This window comes from Serinus canaria, chromosome 2 (genome assembly GCF_022539315.1).
Source record: "Serinus canaria isolate serCan28SL12 chromosome 2, serCan2020, whole genome shotgun sequence".
Classification (NCBI taxonomy): Eukaryota; Metazoa; Chordata; class Aves; order Passeriformes; family Fringillidae; genus Serinus; species Serinus canaria.
Genome location: NC_066315.1, coordinates 90,284,012 through 90,309,649, shown reverse-complemented (window position 1 = coordinate 90,309,649; position 25,638 = coordinate 90,284,012). Strand labels below are relative to the sequence as shown.

The 25,638-nt window shown below is 37.9% G+C and overlaps 1 protein-coding gene across 1 annotated transcript in view; it reads right to left on the bottom strand.

The window, feature by feature from the left end:
* The window catches only part of LOC103815611 (gamma-aminobutyric acid type B receptor subunit 2), a 159,272-nt gene that overhangs the window by 105,530 nt on the left and 28,104 nt on the right, over positions 1 to 25,638 (bottom strand). The window contains exon 6 of the mRNA XM_050971023.1: positions 22,093 to 22,215. Coding sequence (XP_050826980.1) covers positions 22,093 to 22,215 — 123 coding nt within the window. The remainder of the gene's footprint in view (positions 1 to 22,092; positions 22,216 to 25,638) is intronic.

Sequence of the window (25,638 nt, the reverse complement as noted above, 5' to 3'; positions counted from 1 at the left end):
TAGATGACGTTACTGGTCTTAATTTCCTCTGTGCCCATAATGTATTTCAGAAAGCATTAAATGGTGTTATTTTTTAAAAATTATAATAGTAATAATTATAAGATAATAGGGAAAAATTAAAGACATTAAAATTATGCTAAATAGCAATCCAGAGAGTACTGCATTCAGAGACACACTTCTGTTATTTTTTCAGCCATTCAATGAAGTGAGCAATAGTTTCTGTTTTATTTCACATCAATTTACCTTATTCAGTTCCTCATTCCCTTAAGAAACTACTTGTAGGCTTCATTACTTGATTTCTTCTGCTCCTCTGCCTTTGGCTCCATGGAAACCAAGGTAAAATTAGTAGCAGAGTGGAAATCCCAAGTAGCCCTGAGGTAGGGCTATTAGGAAATCCACCTCTTTTTATTTTGCAGAATCAAAGAAGTGCAGACTGGCTATGGTAGCAAGGGATCTCCAGAAGTCATCTTGCTCAACCCATTTGCTCAAGCAGAGCTACCTAGAGCAGGATTTCCAGGACAACATCAAGGCAGCATTTGAATGTCTCCAAGGGTGAGAATACCACCTCTGTGTCTCTGGGCAGCCTGTGGCAGTGCTCAGCCAGCCTCAGAGTGAAAATGTGTTTCCTGAATGTTCAGAAAAAACCTCCTGGGTTTCTCCTGTGTTTCAGGTTGTTCCCACTGCCTCTGGTCCTGTCCCTGAGTGCCTTTAAAAAGTGCCTGGCTGCATCCTCTTTGTCCCTCCCCTTCAGATATTTATTTACATAGCTGTATGTATATCATGTGTTACATATACATATATATGCATACCATATATACTTATACACAGTCCCAGCTCTCTCAGCCTTTCCTCAGGGGGGAAATGCTCCAGTCTCTTAATCTTGTGGCCCTTCATTGGACTCTCCTAAGAGCCCTTGTCTCTCCTGTAATGGGGAGCCCAGAACTGGACACAGCAGTCCAGGGGTGGCCTCACCAGTGGCAGGTGGAGGGGAAGGATCCTCCTTTCACCTGCTGTCAGTGCTTTGGCTAATGCAGCCCAGGGCTCCATTTGCCACATTCATGGCGAGGGCACATTAGTGGCTCACGTTTGATGAGGTGCCTACCAGAAGCCCTGGTCCTTTCCTGCTGGGCTACTTCCACCTGGTCAGCCCCCAGGGCACTCAGGTTTGTTTCTCCCTGGATGAAGGACTTGGCATTTCTCTTTGTTGAACTGCCTGAGCTTCCTGTCAGTCCATTTCTCCAGACTTTCAAAGAACCTCTGGATGGCAGCACAATCCCTCTACGTACTGGCCATCCCTCCCAGTTCCACACCACCAGGAACCCTGCTCAGGGCACCCTCTGCTCCATCATCCTCATCATCAGGGAAGATGCTGAACAGGACTGGACCCAGGACTGAGCCCAGGGTACACCACTGCCTACTGGCCTCCAGCTGGACTTTGTGCTGTGATCACCACCTCTGGTCTCAGCCATTCAGCTTTCAATCCACTGCCTGCTCATCATCAGCTGCAGCTTCCCTATGAGGATATGGCAGACAGTGTCAAATGCCCTACTAAAAAGTTGAGGTAAAGAGATAGTATCCACTGCTCCTACCATCCTTATTTAAAAGGAGGATTTTTAACTGAATCTGTGGTTTGATGATGCAACTAGCTCTCTCTCAGCCTTTATGTGCAGGGAACATTTCTGATACCCATGAGTGTGACAGCCAGTGCTTGGAGAGCCACCAAAACTAGACAAGTATCAGTAGCTACATTGTTGAAAGCACTTGGCCAGAACTCATCTGAAAAACAACAAAACGAAAGAAGCAAAGCTGGGAGAAATATAACTATCAATATAACTATCACCACTTGTACAGGTTAAGATAAAAAATATAACTATCACCACTTGTACAGGTTAGGATGGAAAATATCATTTAATCAACAAATTTTGAACTTCTCTCTGGTGTAGGAAACTACTTTGAAAAGCTCTCTGTGGTTGTCATGATTTCACTGCCACCTAATGAGATGAGGGGAAAACTTTTAGGCACACAGTTGCAGGGAACAGTCTGAATTTTCTGTCCTTTTCATTATCAGGCCATGAGCTAATTAGTCAGAACAAGCAGGAAAACTTGCCTCATGGCATATTAATTCACAATTCATATTCATGGGGGTTCCTACTCATCCCCTCAAGCTTCCTGGACTGCCTACTGAGAGGCAGCATGGTTTGCCCTCCAGTGCTGCCCTGCAGAAAAGTGGGTATAGCACCACTTACTGTGTTTTGAAGTCTAATTAGCTGTTTGCAAAAAGAAGTGAGGTCGGCAGATGAAAAGTGCTTCAGAAATGCAAAATATTATTATTACTATTAATAATAATAATGAAGCACACACACCAAATAATTACCATAGCAAAAAAAACCACTGATACCTTTATAAGGTTGAGAAAATACCTTCTTTTCCTTCAGCAAAACCCCTTGAATATCATTATTCTTGTTTTTTAACAGATACTGTTAATGATACAACCAGCATTAAATGTTGTATATAAGCTAGGTGACTTTTCTAAATGGAGAAAATAATACAGCTAATGTTTTAAAAACAAGTCCATATTAGGTTAACAAATCCTGAATGTTAATCAGGAGATTTTCCAGATTTTCAAGCACTGAATTGGCTGATCTCTTGAAAAACATGACCTATTTTTAAACACTGATCTTGAAAATGCTCTACTTACAGTCTTATGTTCAAAGTATTAGACTGCAAGGTTTGGAACAATCTAAATAATTGATGATCTCCTAATCAAAAGGGACATACATCAAAGTGAAAAAGCTACAGTTCTGTTCATTGAAAGAGTTAGGAAAACATGGAGAAAAAGAAAAAGGAGTGTTGAGACTGAAAAGGTGAGCAAACAGTAATCAAATTACTACTGAAAGATTTTTTACAGACCACTCCTATCATAAATCCCACAAATTGTTTATGATGAATAATTCCATTGACAACATCAAGTAAAAACTGAATCCCAAAGAAAATGAAATTTTCCCAAGTTATACTTTTTATCTCTGTACACTGATAGACCCAAATCTATGTATTCAAATACCTAACAGACAAGATTGCAATCCTTCAATCTACAAGAGTGCGTGTTTTTGTGACAGGTAACCTGATAGCTTGGAAAGTGGTAGCTTGTCTGCACAATAAACATCACTGGCTTAATTTACAGAAGTTAAAATATGTCAGCTAAAATGGTGAAAAAATTGCAGAATTAGAAAAAGGCTTTACATTAATAACTGTAGAGCAGATAGAGTTCTGATGTGAATGAAATGGCTGTAAGTTAGGTCAAAATCAATTTAGAAATGCCACAAAGTATGTCCATCTTAGGATTCACCTTTACTTTAATTCTCTCAGCTTTGTATGTGAATCACTTAAATCTTTCAGTAGCAATGGCAGTAAATTTCCTTCTAATGTTACACAAAAGGAAAATTGTATCTGTGACACCTAGGGGAAATACGGGCTCTGAGAAACCTGTCTCGTGAAAGATGTCCCTCCCCATGGCAGGGTTTTGGAACCAGATGATCTTTAAAGTCCCCTCCAACCTCCCCCTCCTCCATTCTATGGTTCTGTGACATCTAACACAGAAGAAAATTGACATCATTTCACCATAGAACATTCTGATTAGATCTTTTAAGGCTACAATTGTCTTTTAATTTATGTTTACAAACTTCACTAAAATAGTCCTAACTTCTAAAACACTCCAAGCCCCACCATTTAAATGCCCCACTAACCTTTTAAAAATAATCTATTCAGCTGCCACTTTGTAGTCTGTGTTTATGACAATAAAATAATTATCTTGTTATCTTCTTTATAGATGTTTCTTAGTTATGCCCAGGCACAGGCATTTTCACTGGTAGACATGCATGTTTTGCCTTGGTTTCTTTCTTTACTGGCTTGTGGGACTCTGATTCAAAAGCATAATCTTCTTCTCCTCTTACCTTTCTTCTTTAGGTCACCCTCACCTTCACTCCTCTTTCTCATGTTTTTTTCTAAGCAAGAACAATAGGAAAAGGCATCTCCTTTTCCCATATCACTATTGTTTATAGGCAGTCCTATTATTCATGAAAGATTAAAAGAATCTGAATCATCCTAACATCAAATTATTTTTAAAATGCTAATATTAGGTTTCAATTTGTTACAAGTGTTAAATCTAACATTATAAAAGTAACTAATTTTTTTGTCCTTTCTAGAGCTTTTATGCAAAGTTTCAATGAGGGTCTGTGCTCAGTGAGCTGTACATGGTGCAAACAGATAATGGAGAGTCTATCAGGTGGCTTCTAGGAGAGCAAGCTCCCAGAACAGCTATCAGACACTTGGTGAGATAGATCAAAACCAGAGAAAAGGAAGTCTTGGTGGCACAATTCCTACACCCTAAGAAAACCACGCCCATAAGTATGCATACAACAACTTGGAAATCAGACTTCTTTTGAGGAAAAAGATTTATAAAATTAGATTTTGTCCTTTACAGGATACAGATACATAATGCTTATTACTATTTGTATATAAAGGAAAAAGTTCCTGCAACTGTCCACCAAAAATACAAAGAAAAGCCCAAGGTAAGTTTTCTCCTAACTAGAATGTTTTACAGGATGGGAAGGAGAAAAAAAAAAAAAAAGATTCAGCATTCAGCACATAAAAAAAAAGATTCAGCACATAAACTCACACATTCCCTGATAGACACATACATGCTTTCCCCCCTTTATCCCTGTAAATCCCTCTCCAGCTTTGAATAACACCAAAAGTAAATGCCCACTTCCTCTAGCTGTCTCCTCTTTCAAAGGTGCAGAACAAAGGAAGACAGTACAAAAATAACCATTACTTACTAAGTTATTTTAGAATATGGGCTGAATGTCAGATGATAAAATCAGATTTTTACTCCCAGAATTTAAGAAAAGAAAGTTCTTGGGAACAGTTACAGAATTGACAGCCTAATAGCTTGGTATCTCCCATGTCTTGCACCCAAAGAATAAACTAAAAACTCTCTCTGTTAAAGGAAAAGAGTGTAAAGATACACAAAGATGCCTTTTCTCACATAGTTGAACCTTCATAATAATGGACTGAAAGGAAAGTCAGAGCTACACACCTTTGACTATTCTCCAAATGGCACACCCCTTTGGCTCTTGTGGAAAGGAATGAGAATTGGATGTCCTAAATGACATCCCAGGGTCATGTTGCCATCGAAAGCTGAATACAGAGGGATCTGCTTAGCTGGTGAAACTGCCTCTCATTTCAGGATGTCAGCATGACGCTGCAGTTGCCAACAAGGGCTGTTGCAAGTGCAGAAAGGCAAGCTGTAAGGCAGTGTGATTGCTTACAACTCAGCCTCTAGCTTGCAGCTCAATCCTTTTATCACTGGGTAGACAATACAGCTCTTTTCTTCTGCACCTGCCCAAAACATGGAAGATAGCTGCTTTTTAATGAAAACAATGAGCTAAAAGAATCTCTCATGCCATTCTCTGTTAATGTATCAGCTGTGAGAAGCTGCAGACATATTTGGTGGTCAGCATCAGCTGCATTCACCAATATTAGTGGTTTGCTTGAAACAAAAGACTGCTACCAAGAAACTGAAAATGTCTTTTCCTTTAATCCCTTCTCATGCTTCATGCCTGAAGTTCCTGACACAAAGTACAGTACACTGCTCCCAGCTGAAAGGTGGCAGCTCTTTTCTGAAGGGCTGGTTCACAACAATGATTAAACACTTTCATCACACAGTTGGGAGCACCTTAATTCTGAGTTTAGATGAACGTGCCTCTCTTGTGCCAAAGGTCAAACAAAATTTGGAGAACAGTTTGTTGCAACCACTGAAAGAAACATCCGTCACACTTTAGGTCTTACATTTTTTTGTAATTTGCCTTGTCTAGCTTTTCCTATTAGTTTCTACAATATGCTGTGACAGTTGGATAGATTCAAAGCCCTAGCAGGAAGTGATAGAGCCTTCTCATGTAAAATGAAAATAACTATTTCAAATAGGTTAAATATATTTACACATGCAGAGATATAAAAGAGGTTTTGAGGTTTCCAGATGTGTATTATTTTGTATTGGGCCACTGAAAAGAAGCTGTGATCTAAAAGAGACTTTATTCAGCCATGCTTTATTTCTCTACATTTAGTTCAGTCTTTTACTTTCCTAGTCAGCAGCATGCCACCTGCTCTTTCATTTCCTCAAAGTAGGTCAGCAGTCAGCCATCAATCTTTCATCTTCATTACAGCTAAATCCTAAAGCCTGAGGCAAATGAACCATTTTAAAGGAGATGCAGTGATAGCTGTGGTATTCTCTCTCTTGTGTTAGCCATTTGCAGCTGAAAAAATATCTCAAAATCCAGATGAAGCTAGCCAACCTTTAACTGGAAAATAGCAGGGATGAAAGCAGTTTTCACAAGGTCTTTGTAAAAATCTAGGGATCAATTCCAAAACACAGAAACATGGGGCCAGTCGCTTCACATAATCTCTTTCATATCATTATTAAACTCTGAAATTCAAGTAATTTCATTACCCCCCCCAAAAGAAGACAGTTCTAGATCTTCAACTAATCTAGTGCCTTAGAAACACAGTCTCACTCCCACACACAGTGTCTCTTTACTCGTGATCAATTTTTAGCTGTATATTTCTAGATGAAGCCAGACTTTTGTCAGTGGTATTCAACGAAAAAACAAAAGGCACAAATTGAAATGCAGGAAGTACCATTTAGGCATGAGAAAAAAAGTGCTTTTTTGATGATGAGGGTGGTTGAACACTGTAGCATGTTGCCCAGAGAGGTTGCAGAGAGTTCACACTTGAATGTATTCAAAATATGATTAGACATGGTCTTGAACAATGCACTATAAGTGACTCTGCTTAAGCAGAAAATATCCAGAGATCTCCTCCAGTCTCAAAGATTCTATAATTCTATATTTAATTTCTTAACCTCAGTTTCTTTTTCAGGAGTCAGTTTGTAGGAGTTAAATAAAAATTGGGTAAACACTGAAGATCTCTTCCTCTTTATGACATATTAGAAGAATGTATTTCCCCATCATAGCATAACTATCAAGTGCTCTAAAAATATGTGACATACTTGGAAAAGACTGCAGGACACCTGATGTCGAGAATTACATTCTAAACATTTTTCCATCAATGTTCAGAAATGCTGTCTGCAGTTTGTCAGAATTGCTCTCTTAATTCTATGAAAACAATTATAAAGAATAGAAATAAAATTAGATGCAAAGAGAACTGAAAAATACAAGGGCATCCCCTCTCTCCATAGCTGATGTATATAACAGATGTACTCATAAAAATCTCTCTCAAGTCCTACCAAACCATGCCTTCCATTGGGAAGAATCTGATAAAGGCCAAGCCTATAGAAACAACTCTCTAGAATACTCTGTCATCTGTCACACAGTGATTTCTTCAGAGTGAGGTCATGTCTGCTTATTTAACACCTGACAGCTTTTCCTTTCAGCGGTGTGCCCAGTTGCTATGTTAATCCCATGTAAGCTCTTAGGACGGACAACATTTTGCAGAGAAGTTCACCACCTGCATTATTGTCTCTTCTTTGAACCTGCCAGTTCCACTTCAAACTCCTTAGCTCTTGCTTAGGAATAGACCAAGTGTGATCACTTCTAATCACGTTTTCTAAGCCACTAAAGATTTTATTCTGCCCTGTCCTCATCCATCTCATTTTCACGCTGTTCCTTGGGTGGGGGCTATTCCATCCATACTTCTCAAGCCTCTACAAAGCTCTGGATGTTTTCCATCTCCTGGAGGTCAGGAACTGTGCTGGGACTGTACACAATAGAGGTATAACTGCACTCTGGATTTAAACACTGGCATAGTATTACTTTATATTTTGTCCCCTATTTCTTTTCTTGTAATTCCTAACACTTGGTTTGCCTTTTGACTCCTATTGTGCATTAAGATATTATTTTCTTAAATCTGAGTGCTCTTGCATCAAGATCTGACCATCACCTGGAATTTTTTTATAAACATTTTCACCTATCCTGTCATTTTCCCTTAAACCAGAAATCTTGTTTGGCATTCAATTTATGAAATCATTGTCATAGTGACTTGTGAAATGACTTGTCAAAGTTCATAATTTTAACTGCTTAGCTAATTACTTCGGTGATTTCTGATATGGATCTCATTTCATATTAATTAAAATTGTATTGATTTATTTTAAAAACTCCAAACACTGGAAAAGAGGGAAAAATATCCAAATTGCCCCCACAGTGATCTTTTACATCTTATTCCAGCCCAATTCCTTTGTAATGCTATCTCTTATAATGTTGTTTGATGGTTTGTCATCACACACACGTTTCCATCCTGAATGTGTCTCCAGAGTGCTTTAACTGGCTGTTCTTTTTTTACATTAATGTATACAAATGAAAAATATGAAAAAACGAAAAATACTTTGGTTTAAACTGCTCACAGCATCATTGTAAGATTAGATCCCAATGAAAGCATTAAAGATATGTGCCTTCAACTGTATAGCAAAGCTGAAGAGCATCTCCACTTTGGAAGCAAGAAATTCTCATTTTGCTTTCATCTGCTGCACAAAGTTACATGCTGGCTCAATGGTATTATTGCAAACAGAAAATTCCATAGTAAATGGAACTTCCTACCCTTATCCCTACAGATCTAGAATGCAGGTGTACTGTTCCACTTTTATTTGCAACAGCCCCACAAAATGTGGGAGAACCAATCACAGCAATTAGATTAAAAATTCCCTTTCTGCAGGGAAGTAACCAGCACGCAGAAAGAAATAACAGAGGGAATATCCAGCTTTTGTCAACCAGAATCCAAACCATTGGTTGTTTCAATTATGTCGCTGACCAAATACCAGAACAGAAATATCAACAGTCAAGATACTAAATATATATATAGATATTTACATATTAACACACATTCATACATACACATCTACATCTATATACAACAAATTGAAAATAAATATTTAGACAAGCATTTCTTCACAAATATGTGCCTTTTCAAGTATCTAATTCTGAACAGATTAGAAGAATCTGTAAAAATTACAGGTAAAAATTACACAATAATTCATTTGTTGATGATAAAAGCAGACATAATAATTTTAAAATATAAGCCGAGTGTTTCCATAAAATGAGGACTCTAACTTTGTAAACTCTAACCTGATATAAAGTTATAAAGGAATTATCAACGGCTTAGAAAGATTCTCAGCTCTCTAAAACTCTTACTTGAGTCATAGATGCTTCATGGGAAAGCAATAAAATAATCTCAGAATCAATGGAAAGTGTTGAATAAAATGGGAATTCTAAAGAAATAAGTACACCAATAACAAAAATCCGAAATGTTATTTGAGATAACTAGGAGTCCTATATAACACAGTCATAATAAGGAAATTATATACTGTAGCAGAAATTACATGAGAAGAGTTAGAATGGCTAATACAAGTTCTCAAGAACAGGGCAAGTAGGTAAGTTGTTTTTTAAAGTTCCTAAAAATCAAAAAAAAAAAATGGATCCATGACATTGCTGTTAAAGTGAAAAGGAACGATGAAATTAAAATGAAAACTCAGAATTTTCTGTTGAAAAGAGTGTTGACTACTTCCATCAAAAAAAAAAACCAACCCCAAAAAATCACAAAAAACCCAAACAAACAAACACACAAAAACAAAAGAAAAAACAAATAAAAATCAACAACAACAAAGAGGGCTGCCAGGCAGCTGTGGGGACTGGGTCTCCCTTTATGAGGCACCCTCATGCACTAGGAACTCGCTCTACTTCCCTATAACTACTTAGCAAGCATGTATTTTTTAGTCTTAACTGCAACCCATTAAATCAGGTCTTTCTGGAAGCCTTACACTGACTGTCCAGAAGTATGTCCATACCAACCAGTGCAGCTCATGGTTGATTCATAACTCTTTCTTTAAAGAAAAGTAAAAAAGAATGATTGGATTTGATCAGTCTCAGCATTCTTAACAAAAATAGAAGTGAGTACTTCTCTTGGGAAATTGTCCAATCTGCATCCATTTTTCATTTTTTCTTCTTACTTCTGACTGATGGTCACCTGCAGTCAGGTCATCACCAGTCTCCAAGAACCGCTCAAGAGTGGATAGGGATCTAAAGCTGAGCTGGCCTGAGCCACAAGTCTGCTGTCCTTTGAAACAGTCAGTTTTATGAATGATCTGCCCATTATGGGAGTGAAAGTGAGCATGAGGTAAGATTTGTTAAGCATGACAGTTCATGGAGGCAGGCAGGAGAAAACATTAGAGGAGGGGAGAAAAGCATGGAAGGAAGGAATGCACTTCCCAGAACAGAGCTGCTGAAGGTCTAAGAACAAAGACAGTTTGGAAAGTAGACTTCAGGGTGATTGAGGTCTTTAAAAAGCAAGATGCCCTCTGTTTTATATCTTTAAAAAATACATATGCAATCAAAGTATTGCTGATGCATATTGGCCCCATTATTAGTGCGGTTAACAGCTAATTTGTGTTTCTTCTCTTTTATCCAGGGAGAGAAGTCTATAATGGAGAATATTTTAAAATAAAAATGCATAGGCATAAACACATTCTGCTGGATATTGATGTGGGAGACAGCTAATTGAGAAACAATCCTTGCTTTTCCACAGCTGAGATTTGTGAAAATTTGCAATTTTTATAGAAAAGTCCATGCTAGTGTTTGCCAGAGCCAGAAAAAAGTTTTTTCTCACTTGCATATGAAATATACATTTAAATTTTAGAATATGCTTATCAGAGAAGGAGAAAAATCTACCCTCTAAAGCAAAACAATTTTACATACCTAAAATGTAATCATATGGAGGCTTTGATTTACTACCATATGGGAAACTCCAGCAGAGAATGGCCCAAGGCACTGGCAGAAAATGTCCTGTGTTGGTGCTAGCACTTTTTTTTAAATATAGTTTTGAAAATATGACTGCGTTTCTTTGCTAGGGAAGAACAGAGTCTTCAAGGTTTGGGCACAAATACAGTCTGCTGCTTACAGATGCTGCTCTGTCAGAGAGCAAAGCAACAATGAGGAATCAGGAGAACCAAACACAGAAGCAAAATGAGCCCTACTGCACAGCCACAGAGAGGATGGCTTTGTTCAAGGAAGCTCCTCCTCAGGCCCTCTGCCCACCAGCACGGAGTTTGGGTCAAGTCTGCAGCACTCTGCCATCTGCTTCCTGCCTGTGTGTGTGTGCCCTGGCTAGCCAGCCAGCTCTCCCTGTCTGCCTGGCTGTGCTTACAAACACAAGTGCTCCACCTGGCACCTCACCTCCAAGGGAAAGTACATCAGCTCCTTTTAAGTTTGAGCAGCACTGAAGTGGTTTTAGTGCAAAGCCAAGGTGCTCCTTCTGAGTCAGAGAGCATTACTTCACAGTCAAGCACTGCATAAAGATCTTGTGGCAGATTACTCCTGGCTTGCTTTTCCAAATTGACAATCACTGCCCTTATTCCTTTCCAGTGCAATTTGCTGGCCAGAACTCAGGACATTCTAGGCAAATGATACTACCTATAATTACCTATAATACAAGCTTGAGGCTTGCTTCTCCATAAAGTTGCTTAGGATTGAAAGAATAGTTTTAAAGAAGCACTGGGATATCCAGATTGTATCTTTTCAGTATCAGCCTATTTAAACATTTGCAGGAACAAGAGAATATTCTTCCCCCAAAGAACTATTAATTACATTAGATAATCTTCTACCCTAAATAGCTATTTTAATGGAGAATTCTCTATTTTCAGAGATGTCTGGTGGAAAGATTTTATTGGTCTCTACTGCAACCTTAGCATATTGGTGGAGTAATTCATTATGGTTCTTTTTATCCATATCAGCATCTGGTTTTGGGCATAAGCATTAAAGTCTGTCTTTCTTATACAGTGGTGGTTTCTTCCAGAAAACAAGAGAGGTGCTGCAATGCTAGAAAGGGTTGAACATTGAGTACCCAGGATAAAATGCAGCAAGGAAGATTCTTCAGTTCCTAGACTGTTTTTTGGAAGTTTTTCCTCATCAGGTTTCGGTGACTGATGGAGAGAAGAGTTTTCTTGTCTTTTTTCACTTCTGATATTAACAACTCATATCACCGAAAAAAAGAGAAAAAAAATTTCCTGTCTGGTTTATAAAGCCTGTAAATCTTGACACTCAATATGAAATTTAAGTGACCTTATAGAGACTTATCTCTGAAAGAAGAAGGTGAGCATGTGAGGAAAAGAGATTCTCTGACCTTGCTAATGTGGTAGTGCCTAACAAATGCTGAAATATTCTAGAGCCAGCTATATTTCTATTTGGTAGGCAGTTCCAAACTGCCAAAATATCACCATTGTCCTATACCAACAATGTAGTCTTATGAAGGAGCATAAAATCATGGCTAAGTTTAGCTCTGGCTTCAGTTTTCAGAGAAATAAGTCTGAATGATTGTATCCAATGCATCTGAAGTTTAAAGTGAAGAAGTGCCACTGCTTCTCTCATATAGAGCATCCTCAATGGATCAACAAAACTGTCACAGTGCCTTTTGTGTGAAGCAGCCAGGTATCCCTGACAGATGATGTGTCTGCTGCTTTTAGTGATGGTTAGGGGGTGAATCACTCACTGGTTGTCTCATGCAGCAACCTCAGCAGTGCTGCTGTCCTAAGCAGCTGCTTGGGTCCGTCTGCATGTCCTGACTTGCTGGGGTTGGATATCTGACATCTGATTTTCTTCCCTCCAACAGACTAATTCACTGAGGACTAGGGATTATGCCTTAAAATCCCAAAGGGGGAACAACAATCTGTATTTCCAAAAGCAGTTGAAAGGATGGGTCCTGTTGGGTACCTCTGGTAGCAGAACCCTCAGAACTGGAGCAGCTACTGGAAAGGAGCAGTGACAGGCCAGAAATGTGACTACATAACAGTAGCACAAGTAACAATAATTAAATAACAAAACCCCTCCACTATCATGCCTCCATATTCCAGAACAATACTTCCACTCTGTAAGAGATGCAGAACCACATATATGGCACTGTAAGAACCATAGTTTCATTATAAAATAAATTTTGCCCAACAGCATAACCATGAAAATACCCAGACAAAAATACTGAGGTTAATTGAGTCTAAAAATGTGAGAAGTGTAGCTGAGTGGGCCTTATGATGACAAGTGGAATTTGATTTCAGTAGCTGTAATGCTACTGTAAAAACAGTAGAACTACTTATACATTTTCTCAGAGTCATAACTAGTTCATGGAAATGCTCTGGGAATCGCTTTGACAGTGAAGTCCAAAATTTTGTTCAATGGTGTGCAACAGTGAAAAATAATACACTAAATATATGGAAGAGGATGAATAATAGATAAAACACATAACACAGATCTTCTAAAATATGCAATATTAGTCATCCTAACTAGATGCTTTAGAGTTTCCATGTCATGAAAAAGAGCTTAATAAGATTGGTACTATCTACCAAAGAGAAAAGAGGAAAATAAGGTTGTAAACACAGACGCATAGTAATGATTGGTGCTGCCAAAGGAAATGTGGAAGACTCAGTTCTCTTCTTTTGCCCTAAAAGAAAAATAATGCATGTTCAATGAGACTGAAAATCAACTTTTCCAAAACTGAGAAAGGAAGTTCTTCACACTGTGTCTAGTTAGCAATTACTCTGATCTGTGCAAAGTTTGCAAGAGTTAAAACCCCTGACATTTATGAGAATAACAAAAGTGTTCAATTAGTGAGAGTATAAGAACTATGAGTTATACACAACTGCTCATTTCAAGTTACTACTCATTATGAATCACAGCTGAAATTTGCAAGTGTGACAGATGAACTTTCAGATGTGCACTACACATTTCTGGCACCCACCTCTGAAAGCATTTGGGCCAGTCATTGTTTTAAATGAGGTGGTGGACAAGAGGAGTTACAAGCCTGGTCAATGACATTGGTTCCCACATTCCTAAGGTAGGAACTTCATAAGCGCTGTTTTTTGGGGGGGCAGAACTAAAATTGGAATTGTTTATTGAAGAGGAATAAGTACCAGCAAGCCTCATCTTGTTAAGTAGCTGTTGTTAAGCAGCAGCCATTCATCCTGCCATTTTAGAACTGACCCTGCCCTATTTCCTTATTTTTGCCAATTTGATACATGTTTCCATGGGAACAGAAGCAGAACTAGCCACCAGCTGAGTCAATCTCAGCTGCTGGCTCCCAGCTCTCCCGTTTTGTTCTGTTTCCTTGGAAACTGATGTCAAATGAAAGAGAGAAGTAAACCAGCTTTTACTCTTTAGTATTTACTCTTTCTTTGGACTTGTGCTACATCCTCTGGGCTGGCAGAAGGCTTACAGATGACTTTATGGACATTCAGTTTCCTTCTCTCTGGAGCATCTGCCAGCCACCAGAGCGTCCCAGCAGATGCAAGTACGGGTTCTCAGTTTCAGCCACTCCTGGCAGGCCACCTGCTGAGAGCTACAATGGCAGAGTGTGAAAGCAGGCTCCAGAATTCAGGAGACATTTGGCTCCCACAGTCTGCAATATTTCAAATTGGAAGGAAAGAAATTAAATTTATTTAAAAAATAGTAGGGGAAACAGATGGGCGTGATGATATGCAGAGAACAAACTGACTAACAAGCTCTGACCTGCATTAGGCTGAACACCCGCAGAAACTACTTCAGCCAATTAAATTCTTCATTTCACATCACACATTTAACAAAGTTCTCTCTAATCTGGCTGTTAGCTGACTGAACAGCACAATGTAAACAGAACCCCATAAACACACCTGTTTATGCACATATACATATGCAGAAAGAGAAAAACATGATCAGATTTTTTCAAAACGTCAAAGAGTTTACAAAAATCTGCTTGAGTGAATGAATTTGAACCAGACACCTTCACCAATTCCATACCTATGTTACTCCTATGTTATCATGTGAATACTAATACCCCCCCACCCCAGCCCACCCTACACTCCTCTGTGTATAATTTTGGACCAAAGTATTTTCCAGTCCCTTCAACAGCAGTGTTATTAATGGAAATGGATATTAAAGAAAAATATCTACATCTGTGCAGCTGAAACCAAATTTTCACATAACTGTCAATGAAAAACTGTAAGGACAAAGCAATTTTAAAAGACTAAAGTCTTTCCCAAGGAAATGTTTTACACTTGATGACCACAGCTCTTAGTTAACTAGTCCATCAGGGTGTAGCACCATGCTTACCTTGGACTTTCACACAGAATATATGCACTCCTTCCTGAGTATTCTTTACATCCCATCTCAGTTATTTTCACACAACTCTCACTTACCATTGACCTTGAATTACTATTGTGAGTAACTTTTAGAATTGTGTATCCATATATAGTTAAATTAATGTACAGCCCAAGTAACAGCTCAGTAGTAATAATTTCTTCAGGTTCTTAGAGCAGTCCCACAGAAAAGACAATCAGATATCCAGGAACAATATTTATTCCTCCAGTCCTGTTGTACTTACATCCATCTATTTAGGATGTACTCAACATATCTGGGTGCTCTGAGAGCTGTGTCAAGCCTGCTAACATGATTTTGTTCTGGGTTGGTTATTTAAATGAAAACTTTAGACAGTTATAATTGTTTTAAGCCAGAATTTTCTGTCTTATTCAGAAATATGTAAGAGGTACTCAATTTATTTAATCTGTTTATGGGTTTTCCTCTAGCTGAACTTAAATCTCTAATTCCACCTTCCTCTATATCAGCAAGAGTTTACATCACAAACAAGACAACATTTATTTTTACTGCTGCAGCTGCAATAAGAAAAGAGCATTTCACTTTATGCTAAGCTTTCAATGTCTGTCCCAAATTCTTCACAGTCAGCCCTCATTTATACTTTCTGAAATAACTTGATATAACCTCTTCCACTGAACAATACAGATACCAGCACAAAGACTGGACTTGTCCTGAAGGACTCTACTGGCTACACGCCTCCTAACTAGAAAATGAACTTTTATTTATTTCTTAGTTCTGTTTCCTTATTCTAAAGAACTTCATAATCATTTGAGGGCTTCTCTCTTATTCTGTGTCGATTTCCTTTCTGTGAGAGCCTTTGATGAAAGAAATTGATGAGTCCTTTTTGAGACCTAGATGGCTGTGTCAGCTTCTATTCATGTCTGCTGGCTTCTTCAAAGGACTTCACTAAGTTTTTATGACTTGCTCCTTCACAAGTGTGATGTTGACTACTCCTCAATGTAGCATATCAATTCCTAATCCTTCTCCTGATTATAATTTTTATATGTTGGCCTACTACAATAACTTACGAATTTAAGGATTCTACTCTGTCTTGAAAAAATGGCAAGATATTTGCAACATTTTGCTCAGAAATCAAAGCAGTACTGAGCTAATAATTACATACTGTTGTCAGTAGTTTGACAATTATTCTTTTGAATTGCTATAGAAAACCTGGGGGAATAGATTCTTTTTCCATTGATGTTTTCTGATCAGTTTCCCTATTCCTATCAGCAACTTCAGTCACTCCTCAGTGAGTTCATCAAAAGGGTTCTAGCACAGCAAACTCCCAAATCCTTTCACTAAGAATTTTGCTGAACAAAGCAGCAAAGCAATCATTTAATCATTCCACATAGCCTTATTTTCTGCAAGTAATGATCTTCTATTCTGCTTAAATATTATTCCCAAGATCCTGTGGCAAACTTGCTGCCACTGGTATTTACAGAAAGATTTATTATTCTTTTTTCATTCATTGTAAGAGGCTTTTTTAGACTGCTTTATTTTCTTCCACATTTAAATTACCAGACATTATGATCCTGTGTATTTTCCCTGTTTGGATATAATTTTATTTTTTTGAAGGAGTCTTCCTGCTGTTTTGTCATGCTGACTCTTTTCTTTTTCAAGTCTTACTCGATGTGTGGCTTGAATTTACTCTGTGTCTCACATATGAAGTTCTTAATACTCTCTAAACCACCTGTAAACATTTAACTCTCTACAGTTTACCCTTTAGCCTCTATTTAAGACACATCCTTAACTTAATGTTCTTCTGCTTTCTGAAAGTGAGTGCCACTCTACAGACCTTTTTTTGTTTGTTGCTTCTTCAAAGCTATCAAAATTTTTTATTTGTAGCTATGGAAAACTCTTTCAGATATCAAGACTTTGGAATGGATTCTGTGTGCTATTCAGAATAAAATCAAGGGTTAAATCTCTGTCTGCGGTTTCTCTAATCTGTTTAGTTACAAATGAGTTAGTCTGAGCAGCACTTTTTTTTTTTTTTTTGGTTTTGCAATGTTTTTGAGTCCCTCAACATATCAGTCAAAGCTGAATTCTGGCTTGTTGTGTAGTAATATGTGTCTGGTGGAATTCTTATACACTCTTAACACATTGGAATTCTGCCTCACTCACTGAAATTATTAATCTGGTAATATGAATTGACTTTTCTTTAACATACTGCACTACTCTGACACTGGCATGGCCTACTAATCTTTCCTGCATATTGGTATTTTTGTTATTACAACATCCTCATATAAGATTTCCTCATACTGGTTTCTGCATTTTACATTTATATCAATGCTAGAAGCCCAAAAAGGACATGTCTCATTGATCTCCTCTTCTGTGCTTTCTAAAATGGCATCTCATTCAGATTTTTTTCTCTATTTCATGTTTATTACCATCCCAGGACAAATTGGGGTGAAACCTTAAATTCTGGTATTCCAGCTACCAGAATAAAGTTTATTTTTAAATATTGATAATGCTATCATAAGAATGCATAAGAGGAAAGATCACAGAAATAACTACTTAATTGGTACTAAGACATCAAGGAAACAAAGGCTGCTGCCCTGGATAAATGTTTTAAAGTTTTAAAAGAAATATTGGCATCCAGTATGCAAGATACTGCTTTCATTGAATCTAACACTAATGCAAGATATTTTTACCTTGGGAATTATAAAAGGTAGTCCATTTCCCCTACAAGTTATTATTTATTAAACATTATCACTGTCTACGCTCCAAGGCCACAGAGATCCAATGTGTTTCATAGATATTTGTGTTGGGGGAAGATAAGCCAGTCAGAGGCTTTCAAGCTGAACTCTAGAGTAAAAGAGTTACTACACCAGAGAATCACAGAATATTCTGAGTTGGAGGGGACCCACAAGGATCACTGAGTCCAGCTCTTAAGTGAATGGACCATACAGGGACTGAAGACATGGCCTTGGCATTATCAGTGCCGTGCTCTGACTAGCTGAGCTAATTGTGAGCAAGAGGAGAGTGTGAGTGCATGTGCACACATGGACCCTTTCCACTGTACTAAGCACATGATTGAATTATGATATGGCTGTTGCACAGACTGCACTTTCTGAAGGATTTTGCTATTTCAGACTGTGGTTTCATCCAACACAGCTGAGCAACTGAAATTAGAGGGAGCTGGTTTCCTAAGTGTTCTCTTCTTGTGGCTGGATTCTCTTCAGCTGAGAGAAAAGCTCCCCTGTAGCAGGTAATTTAAAATATCTGTTTTTAGACAGAGGGATAAAATCTGTGACCCTTCTCTTAGAGGAGACACTACCGGAACCCCTCTTCCACACAGCTGGCTGTTTCCAGCAAGTCTGTTGTGGTCCTATATCCTTAAAAACTGTATCTGCTCAAATTTGTCAGATTTGACTGAAACAGGCAGTAGGAAAAAAATTGCACAGAGCACCCTAGCGCATAAACATCGCCTTCTTAAGAAGGCAGGTCAAAAAGCAAACAATGGCAGAGCCTTGCAAATCTCTTCTGTAGCAGCATCCACAGAAGCACCCTAGTTCCTCATGAGCAGCCCAGCCAGTGAGACAGAGAAGGAAGGATGCACTCCAGTTCACACGACTGGGAGAAACAGTCTGGCAGGGACCTGGCTCAGATTTGAACATAATCATTTTGATTATGACAAAAAAGGTGACTCATGATGAAAAAAGCAAATTCCTAGTTCAGCCTAGGAAGAAATAAGTGAGGGAAAAAAGTGATTGGTCTTTCCACTGGTCTGAAAAATTAGCAAAAGGAGAAATGTTATAGGCAGGGAAATTAGGAAAACAGATAAAAAGAGGTAACATTATGGATTATGCTCCCTTTTTTTTTTTTTTTTTTTTTTTAACACTGCTGCTTGAAGATTAGACGCTCTTTGTGGTATCAAATGTTTTTTCATTATGAGAAAATCAAGCCTCTTAGGAAAGGTACACAGGGACACCACTATGGTTCTTCTGCAGATCACTCTACAGGAAATTTTAACATTGTCCCTGCCTTGGCCTTTAACCTCTTTTCTTTTATCCAGGAACTTTATTGTCCATATACCATAAACTACTTCCCCTGCTGATGACTAAAGGATCTGGATGCTTTATGGTTCAGTCATTAAAACTTTTAACGTGGCGTCTTATGGCAGCCACAGATGTGCTTTTCCTAAAGAAACCATACCTGTAGGGTCAGGATGCCAGAAATTGGTCTGAAAACAGACAGATCCAACATTCCATAGGATTTCTGCCTTCTGAAACAGACAGAAAGTCTCTAAAAATGCCTTCACTTCCCTTTGTATTTTTAGATTCAGACTGCCTATCCCCAGCTTATAAGGCATGGGTTGCTTGGACTTAGCAAACAACTCCAGAAAAGGATCCCGGATTTTAAAGTTCTGGGTTTAAGAACTCTTGTAAAAAGTTGTTGATAATTTACTGCTGTTGCTTCATTAAAAGGAACTATTTTGTGAATAATAGCAAACAGCACGGGACATTACCAGTCTCTAGGCTTCTTGTCTTGGTTCCTTTGATTCATGTGTTTATGAAGACACAACTAACAGAGGGTCACCCGATAGAAGCCAAATGCAGAACTATCACGTAGGAAGCTGATGAGTTTTCATAAACAGAGCTCAAATGGTTCATTAGCTAGAATGACTGATTGTATTCATAACTCTGGAGCCTACATTTAGTTTCATCTTTATCACTTGTATTAGCATTAACTGACAGAAATAATCCCTTTAAAATTATTTCACAGAATCAAGTGGGACAAGAAATATGCACTACAAAATATTCCTGAAATAAAACAGAACTTGCCACCAGTAGTGTTTACTATGTGGCAAGTATTTTTCAAACACAGAAAAGATAATATCTGCTCCATCAAACTCAACTAAAGAATTCACCGTTACACTTTAGAAACCTAAAAATTAAAAAATAACATAACAACAACAACAATAATAGCAGTGAAGACAATTGTCATTTACTTTTACACAAGATTTTTTGAGACCCAAAGAGGTGTGCTTCAGGAAAGTAAATTGCATTTCACCTCACTGCTTTTATAGCAACATATTTAATGCACATACAATAGTTTAATGACTACATTTGCTAGCACAATACTTTTATTTCCTTCCCACCCCAAATCCATTAGCTTAAAAAAATATTCTGTGCAACTTACAGTAATAGCTAAGAGCTCTAACAGTAAGTTCAAGTCAATTCTATGCTGAGGGATCAAAATATCAAACACTGTCTGGTGTGCATTCAGTGTCGCTTTGCATGGGCTTATATAATTCCAGGAGAATTTCAGTTCTTAAGCAAAGTTCAGGCAACTGGTGTGCAGCCCTGCAGTCTAGAAGCCCCAAATGTGGAAAAAACACACAAAGCTTTTAGTGTTATATATTAGATGATCAAAGAACATACACTGAAAAGTTCAGATGGAAATTGCAATCATTTAAAACTACAGTAAATGTTGTTTTTTAGATATATGGTACTTATGGTTTAACTCCACACTACTGCTGCTGTCTATGGACATTATACTCAAGTGAATCTAATAAGACTAGATATGAGAATCTTTAGTTTAAACTAAAGTAAAAAGTAAAATTCCTTCTATCCGAGATTATTTTAATTGGTTTTTGGGACTATTTGTCATAATATGTTTGGGTTCAGATGAGCAGATAAAATGTTAACAATACTGACAACTGAAATATCACAATACAATTGGAGCAAAATGAAATAAACAAGGTTCTCAAAAAGCTGCTATGGCTTCAAGCTATGCAGACATAGACCAGAAGTGTCTCCAGCAGACAAATTTCAGTTACATTTTCAATTTTTTATTGACAACTGTTGTAGCTGGATAGTCTTTCAAACTCTAGAGAATGACTGAGACAAATAGTTTCAGATTCTAAAACGATTTTTTCAAAGAAATCCCTTGCAGTTTAAGAGGCATTGTTCTAGGGTATCTTCTACAAATTATACTAAAATAGAAAAATCTTCTCCTAATAAAATTCCAGAGCTACACTGCAGAGTAAGAACAAAGTAAAAGCAGTGGAGTGAAATGGTATATATTTTCTTGCAAATGTTAACATCAGAAGAGAAAACAACAGGTTTTTTTTCTTACTGATTGCCAAGTGTAGGAGAAGAGACTAACACTTCTAGATTGTCCTCATATAATCTAGTTTTCAGATATCACCAGTTTCCATGTTGAAGGCAATAAACTCTCAAACACTGCACATCTACATACAGATAGATGTTTTTTTTCCTGGTATAAATTGCTACTGCTATGTTTTTTGCTGTCAGTTTGTCCAGAAAGCTCTACTTCAGCTCCACTTCTAGAAACCAACCAGAGTGTTGGAAAGTGTGTACAGCTGGCATTAAGCTACTACCTCCTGCCCATCAAAATTGCTCCTGTGACCTTTCTGGGAATACCATTAAGAGAGGAACAATCAGTATGGGTGCATGCACATAAAATTACTGCAAATAAATATAGCAGTGGGTAACATAATTCCTGACCATCTCCACAAAGAATGCAGTCTAAGCAGTGACCTCTCCTGCACTTATCTTGAATGAGCTCTTTCTGAAATTCACTAATGGGTTCTGATAATCTATTATTTATTGCAACAGACTCTAATAGAGAGTCTTAGCAGAGGACTCTCCTGTGTTTACAACCCTTGCAAATAAAATGTCTCACAAGTGACAGAAAGGTGGCACCTGCCACTACATACACAATTTCTTTTGGTTGCAGCTGTTCCTTTTCCAGCTAGCCAGACTGGACCCCAGCAGCCTGCCAGGCACAAATTTCTTACACTTTTCTATTTGGTTTTGAAAACCAGAACACTTCCTCCCCCAAAATACACAGCTTGACTTGCTTTCATTTTACCTACTTCATCTTTAGCTTAATCTTATGGAAAGCTGTAGATGCTGATATGCAACCATTAGTATTGGGCTTGAGGACATACCTCCATGTTATACTTTTCCACTGTCCTCCTCAAAGGATCCACAACCTGCCAGCAAATCAGGATGCAAAGATCAATCAGTAGCATCCCTCCAACTATCCCCAGTAGCTTCTGGTCTTTAATGATCTGGAGAGACAAAAAAAAAAAAAGAAAAGAAAAAAGAAGTAGGGAGATTCCCATGAGCCACAGATAGACCCTATACAGCTTTATTCCTATATAGGGAGAAAGACACAGGTTGCTAATAGTAAAGGTTTTTAACAATGAACAAAGAAAAGAAATATAGATAGATGAAAGCAAGACAAATTATTTTAGTTCATTTCATGGTTATTAGAAGTATCTCAAGTGCTTTCCCACTTCTAAAAAGACTTTGGGAAGACTCTCCAACATTTATATTGAAATTCTGGTTTAATATTAACCCCTGGAAAATTAGAAAAATATATTCTAGGGAGCCACTACTGTGTTTATGCATGCAAATGTGGAAAAATGTTCATCAACCTCTCAGAGTAGAAGGCATTGAGGTAGTTTTCACTAAGATTTAGTGCTCATTCTTTTATAACCTTCTTGGATGTGGAAAATGCAGAAGCCATCAGAAGATTATTTTGGAGGTTTTTTGTGTCTATGTGTTTAATATTTGCCTCTGTTACCCAGGGAGCAGGAAGGAATGATGCATTTTTTCTATATTACAAAGGTCAGAGGCTTTAATGCACATCTAGTGTAAAACATGCTTTTAATTTTGCTTGGGGTTTAGGTTCCAAACAGAAAAATAAGAGATGCTGACAAAAATAAAAATCCAAACCATATATTAGAGACTTTTATAACTGCATGCAATCCCTATGTAATTTCTACTGTTGTACACATAGCAACACAGAAAAAATATACTGCAATTGCATTATTTCAGTTACAAAGTTGTAATCACGTTGAAATATCAGGCCTAAATTAATTTTATTTCAGTGTTCTTGAATCCAAGGTCATGGTTTCTTAATTAATATCTACCTCTATTATTAAGAAGACTCATCCGATAGTCAAAAGTTGCTGCCAAATTGCTTTAACATGGACAAATACACATCTTTTTTTTCCAAATTTCCTTTCTGGGAAACAGTTGACTTAATCCAAATGAAATATTCAAAAATATTAAGCCTGAGAAGCTTAAGAAAGTTGTGATTATTTCAGTTCAATTTGATGAAATTATTAGGATTTCAAAAATGCATTAAAAATCCAGAAGTGTCAGCTAATCTTAATAGAGGCAAGGTTAGTACTCCTGTATAGAATAAATTGTATTTGCATTACATTCTTATCAAGCTGAAGGAAATGATGAAAATGACAAAAATTTGAAATAATGTATAAAGAACTTTAGAAAGTCTGGTTCTCATATTGCTTGGCGTGATATCTTTTCTATTTTGGAAGATGTTTCGGCAACATTGTGCACCACTTCTTGTTAATCTGCTGGCTTATTTTATAGATAATTTGGAATAAACTAAGACTAAAATAAAAGCTAGAAATCAGAATGAGCTAAAGGACTCGATAGAATATTTTCATTTCCTGAGACCAGTTATGTAAATCCATGTCACTACCACGGCCATAAAGCACTGGAAAGAGATGCTTTCCCCATGTTTGTGGCAGCAAGGAAGCAGTACACCCATCTCAGAATTCTGAGACAGCACAGGCATGTCTGGAGAGGGCAGGTGAAAGGGGAGGGTGCAGCTTTCATGGTGATATGTCTTGCTGCTGGATGACTTGGCAAGGAGAACTTTGAAAGGAAAAGGTGCCTTGGTGTGCTGGGCAGGGGGAGGAAGACTGTTGAAATGTGTTTCTTCATCAAGCTAAAATGAAAGCAGGTATTAAGCAAAGATACTCAGACGCAGCTTGGTCCCTTGCCTTCTTTGGGAAAACAGAACTATGTCTGACCTTTTAGCTGTTTATCAAGTGGCAATCAGAGCTGAAAAGGAACAGGTTACCCTTTGTTAAAAAAGCCCATGAGTTTTTTGATCTCTTTTGTAATGCCTGCAAACAGGCCTAGAGTGAAACATACCTATTACTGCTCCTAGTATGAGTGGAGACATGGAAGAGAAAACAATGGGGAGTTAAGTTCATAGAGAATTTTGATTTAGATGAAATATTGACACTTTACCTCAAATTTCTTTTCCTCCCTCTTACATTACTAGGGAATTTATTGTATTGGCATATTTCAGTTGGTCTTCCTTTTTAACTGATGTAGTTTATTTTACTGAAGCTGGGTGTTGAACTTTTACATGTTTAGTCTTTCTCTGTAGCCAGTGGGCAGGGACAAAAGCCTTTAAAAGACAATTCATCCCACCTATCCTGGGAAAGATTTACAGAAAAATTAGTGTTCTGAAACATGTCCCTCCCTTCCTCACTCCCCGCCCCCCAAGAGGAGGTGAAGAAAATTAACTTCAGCTAAAAATATACATTTGACAAACTAAAAGCTATATGAAAGCATCCTGCCAGAAGTGTCTCCCTCTGATCTTCTAAGCCTAAAAGGTTCCTTAGAAAAAAAACACTCAAAATATCTTATCTTTCAAATGGAAATAGTGCATATTTTACCTAGGATACGTAAGCAGCCCAATGTCTTCCATATTTTTATGAACTATCTTCATATTGAAAGTAAGGTTGCATTGAATTCAGATTTGCCAACCCCTGGTAATATTAATCAGTCTGGTACAGCAATGCCAGAAGCAAAAGAGTGAAAGTATATTATTGAAAGTAGTAATACTGATAATCCACTCACCAAATCAAAATAAATAACTTCCTCTTCATGATCTCATTGCTAATGTTATCACATCACTTCTTCTTGCTCTTGCACATCTTTCATTTGTACCTGAACTTGCACTAGCAGATCAGTATTTTAGTTTGGTAACCTTTTTTTGGACAGGTAGTTATTAGAAAAAGATAAGAATAGAGATACAGCAAACAGTTGAGCTCTTCCTTGGATACCTCTTGGAGTAATTTTTCCTGCATTACTCTGCCCTTTTCTGGACAGAAGGGGAGTTGTATAACAGCAGCTGTCACTGGCAGCAGGTATTATTCATCCCTTACTTCTGCCAGACAGCCAGGAGGAAGGCAAGCAAAAGAAAGCCCATAAGATAACCTAAGTGACCTAGACCATCGTGATGAGCTCTGTGAAACACCGTGGTGCTGGTGCTGCTGCAGGGTGAGAGGGCTGAATGCAGGGCACCTGGGGCTGCCTCCTACACCCATCTGCTCTGTCCTTGGCAAAACCACTGCTGGAATACAGCTCTGAAGCAGAACTCTCCACCAGAATGCTAGCTTTCAGAACAAAACACAGAGGTTCAATTATTTTTCACTTCTGCCAGTTATTAGCAGCTTGTCCTAAAAGAGATTTGCCCTGAGAAATGCCACTGGTATATCACTAACAGCACTTCTGAAAGGCTTGCTGCTCTCCCCTTCCACCCGCAGGAAGCCCAGCTTTCCCAGCCATCACTCCCACCCACTAGAACTCCTTAAGTTCAGTACATTCACTCCTCAGGAATCACCAGATGCACTGAAGGAGTCTTGACTCAGATCTTGCAA